At 42.6% G+C, this 4,114-nt stretch overlaps 1 protein-coding gene across 1 annotated transcript; it reads right to left on the reverse strand.

Moving 5' to 3' along the window:
- Positions 1 to 221: 221 nt before the first annotated feature.
- On the reverse strand, positions 222 to 3,879 carry LOC139335585 (tetraspanin-3-like). The gene is made up of 7 exons (XM_070969250.1): positions 3,711 to 3,879; positions 2,830 to 3,021; positions 2,567 to 2,641; positions 2,299 to 2,400; positions 2,019 to 2,171; positions 1,808 to 1,891; positions 222 to 1,380 (listed from the first exon to the last, which is right to left on the reverse strand). Exons 1-7 carry the CDS (start codon positions 3,771 to 3,773, stop codon positions 1,288 to 1,290), a joined length of 762 nt encoding a protein of 253 aa, XP_070825351.1. The 5' UTR covers positions 3,774 to 3,879; the 3' UTR covers positions 222 to 1,287.
- Positions 3,880 to 4,114: the final 235 nt, after the last annotated feature.

The following is a 4,114-nucleotide window of genomic DNA, read 5'->3' on the forward strand; positions in this document are numbered from 1 at the left end:
ACCATTAGTACAATGGTAGCAGCTAATAGAGATCAAAAATGTAATTCATATAACTAAGGAAACTATGCTCGCATCTGTCAACTGATGGCACAGCTGTTTGCTTTAACCATTCATACTTTTCATGTGACTGATAATAAATATGAAATCATTACTCCTGCATGTATTATTTAACTGGTAAAATATCCACTTTCATACACAGACATGTGGAACAAATGACACAGTCAAGTTGAAATGAGTTTATTCGCCTCCTCTCTGCTCTCCAGTCGATACACAATATTTGTCATGTTTTCTTCTGTGGCACTAGCTAAATATCTAGGGGTCAACTTAGCTTAAAAATATCAAAACAGTGCACAATTTCACAAAAATGTAGAAAATAATGTGTCATGAGGAAGTAAGTAACAAACTAAACTGAAGGAGTTCTCAGACTGGAACAAACTGAATCTACACGTACATAGGTCTTCAGGTAACACTGATAATACTCGTACTAATAGCACTGAGACTAAAAGGTTCATTCACAATTTATATACTGGCAGTGCCTCACTAGTGAAGCCTGATTCAGAGAGCATCCACACCAAAACAGAATGTACATTATTCACAACCTGAATATTTGTGAATATGAAGAACTCTTTCTACCAAACATGGCTTTGAGAGTCAAAACACAGCTGCTCCACAGTCTAAAAGGTAAAGATAAAATGATGAGATAAAATCACTGAATTTCTCTCTCCATGGTAAAAAGTTGTTTCCATTTTCACAAGGTCAAGCCAAGTTCTCAGGAATAGTGTACATGTTTTTTTACGCATAAATTTTCCATTTTAAGGACCGTGAAAAATCTCCAGAGCTCCAGTCGTAGTGCAAACTAGCACATGAGGAAATACATTCCATTCAACGCCCCCAACCATAATTTCACACATATGCTTCAAATTACGTCATCATCCTCACTGTGGATGAGCCCAAATTTTATGAAGCCACAATTAGTAGAAAAACAAAATCTGCATCAACATCAATAATGTCAATTAGCCATATACAACTTTGGCTTCTGTAAATATTTCAGTATTTGTAAGAAAAACGAACATTTAAAGTAACAGTAACTTACAAAGCATGTCAATAAATAACTGGTTTCCCCTTGAGCCCCCGCTCACCCAAACCACATCATCAGTGTCAGCTACTTTATCATGAATTGTGCAAGGTGTGCTTGAGCTTATATAACTACAGCTGAAATCTACTGTGGACATGTCTGGTGACGCTCCTTTTGATTTTCTGAGTGCTTCGTTTGGCGAGCTGCGTCCTTCATGCATAGCTGTTGGTTGTGACCAGCAGCTCGTACGCTGGGTCATGACTCCTCCTGCACAGCACCACACAGGCACAGAGCATGCCCAGCATCTGCAGGGAGAAAGTAAGAGAACAGAAAAAAAGCTGTTATTTGAGTGTGTATACTCTACAGCAACTGAATAAACAAATCATGTTCATCCAAGAAGCGCCATCTTTTCACACACACGCGGGATGCACGGTGTGTTAAAATGAGCGTAACATTGGCTGACTGCACATGCTGTCTTGGTGACTGCTTTGGGAGCAGAGGTTTCCTGGTCAGCAGCAATCACGCTGAGCTGCTCCACACAGCAGAAATCCTCTGACACAATTAGGTCAAAGCTACTGTCGGCTCGGTCTGAGCAGACAGAGATTACTGCGGCTTTAATTATGCTCCCAATAAACACGCTTTTACTTGATTCAAATAAAGTTGCATCGTATTTGCAACAAAAAACTAACACACACCCTGCTGATAGTGTCACTTTTCAGGTGACCTCCTTACCTGTATCGATGCAAAAGTGAGAGCAGCCCATATGACATACATCATGATCTCCTTTAGCTTCTTCACGACAAGAGCTTCACAACCCTAAGACAGAAAATAAATCACGTTATTCACAACATTTCATCGTTTGTGCCACAGGGGGAAAAATCCCTGGCATACATAATGCAGTGTGTTTATAGCTGGTGTGCTCCTACACTCGAGCTGTTTGTACCTCTTGGTAGAGATCTGCTGGTCGAGTGAGAGTACCAGTGCAGTTACTGATGCTGGGCTGGCAGCAGCTGACTGGAACACTGTTGTTCCTGGATTCTTTAAACCAGCGTGTGTTCCTCCAGTCAGAGTAGTTGTGAATGCCGCAGCAGTGCAGCTAACAGGAGGACAGAGAAGAATGGTGAGGGGAGATCTGCAGATGTCTGGAGCTCAGAGCAACACGTTTCACAACACACACACATAAAAAGGCATAAAATATCCGTTTTCTTGACGTTTCTTCTCACCTGCCTCTGCACATAGTCTATAGCACGGCTGGGAGCATCAGTGTTGGTGCCGTTGTATTCGTTGTAAACCTTCTGGATGGAGTGATTCACTTCATCTTCTACCTGAAACAAAAGCACAGAAGTGGTTACTGCGCCCGTTCAGTGACTGCACTGCTTTTAGAGGAGGTAGGAAGGATTTTTCACATCTTTATAAAACCTAATTTACAACACAGACCCTTAGGCAACACTCTCATCCTCAGGGATTTATGATACATGAGACAGCGTTTACCTTTGCCCTGTATATGTAGCCAAGCACCACCACCACACACTCTGTGACAAACACCAGCAGGAGAATGGCAGCAAACTGAAACGACAACCAAGACACATTGTTCAGAGGCGCACTGCGAGGGTGACTTAGAAATTAAATGGCATTGACATTGTTTTGGGTCTTCCTTGTGCTCTCTACGGTATGTAGCAGAAATGTTGTGTGTATGTTGCGCCGCTGCAGTCAGCTGATTTTAAAGGATGCCAATCAAAGTGGTCCACACTCACAGTTGCCAAACCACAGGAGCTTTCACGAATTGTTGCACAGCAGCCGATCAAGCCGATGACGAAGAGAAGAGTCCCGACTGCTATTATTATAACAGCAGGAATCAAAGTGTACACGTCTTCAAAGAAGTGGTCATAGTCGTCATATGTGATGAACACGTAGGCTCCAATGTAGCATAAAATTCCAGCTGCAGCCTGCAGAGAGAAACGGAGAAACAGGGGTCAGTATGGGATGTTGGAGAGCAGTTTATACCTTTTCACCTGTAAGCAAATCTGAATTTAAGACAGCAGTATAATAGTATAAAGGTAGAGGTAAAGAATTTGGTTTAAAAAAAAAAAAAAAAAGCCCAGTGTCACACAGAAAACATTTATCTCCGGCCAAAGAACAGCAAAGGCAGACTTTAAAGACTGGTGCAGTGTGAACTGAGCCACGTTATCTCCACAGTATTCACACATGCTGGGATGGACTGCATTCCTTACACTAAACCATGTAGAGCTCTGTACATCCTTTCCGTTTTCAATATATATTTATCTAAATCCGACTCTGCTGGCCTGTTCATCTCATGACAGCACTGCAGGTGAACTCAGCCGCCGCTTCAGTACCTGCCAGCTGCTGCATCACGTCACAGCTACAACTTGTGGGCGGCAGCTACCGACACACTGTATCTCGCTCCCGTCGCATTATTGTTGTTGTTATTATTGTCTGTCCACTTAGCAGCCCTTAGCGAACACTAAAGTATCTCTGTTTCCGTGAACCTTTCGGCTCGAAAGCGTCTCAGCAGACCGCAGCGCATCTCTGGCGCAGTTTGCTAGCTTGCTAACGCTCCGCATCCCTGGCCTCACTCGGATGCTGCACATTGTTCAAACATCTGTCGTTTTCTTACCCAAAATATGAGATTGAGAAAAACCAAGACGGTTTTGGATGACGTAATTCCACACTGCCCCATGGTAATGTTAGCTGTGAAGTGAAAACTGGACCTATATTAAAAATATATATATATACACTGATGCACCTGCAGCTTTGCTGTTACAATAATAAAATGGCTTCGGTGGTCCTGCCCCACTGTGCAGATTCCTCTGGGCTCGACCAATCAAATCGCAACAAAGAAATTAAGGCAAAAGGTCACGTGCTCTGATGACATCACCATTCAAAACAAACAGGCTGATGGAGGACGCTGAAAACGGAGCCCTGCAACATTGTAGCATATTATATATTTTATGACATTGTATGTCACTTATTTGAAGTTTGTGTTATTATGTGTGACAGCGAATCGCTCCAGCCTCATTA

The sequence above is a fragment of the Chaetodon trifascialis genome, chromosome 1 (assembly GCF_039877785.1).
Source record: "Chaetodon trifascialis isolate fChaTrf1 chromosome 1, fChaTrf1.hap1, whole genome shotgun sequence".
Taxonomy (NCBI): domain Eukaryota; kingdom Metazoa; phylum Chordata; class Actinopteri; order Chaetodontiformes; family Chaetodontidae; genus Chaetodon; species Chaetodon trifascialis.

What these genes read in the sequence shown, in the direction of transcription:
- LOC139335585 (XM_070969250.1), bottom strand. Translation starts at nt 3,773, where the DNA reads ATGGGGCAGTGTGGAATTACGTCATCCAAAACCGTCTTGGTTTTTCTC. An exon ending in TTCTCAATCTCATATTTTGG is followed by an intron (nt 3,022 to 3,710) that starts GTAAGAAAACGA and finishes TTCTCTCTGCAG; the next exon opens with GCTGCAGCTGGAATTTTATG. An exon ending in TAGACTATGTGCAGAGGCAG is followed by an intron (nt 2,172 to 2,298) that starts GTGAGAAGAAAC and finishes TCCTCCTGTTAG; the next exon opens with CTGCACTGCTGCGGCATTCA.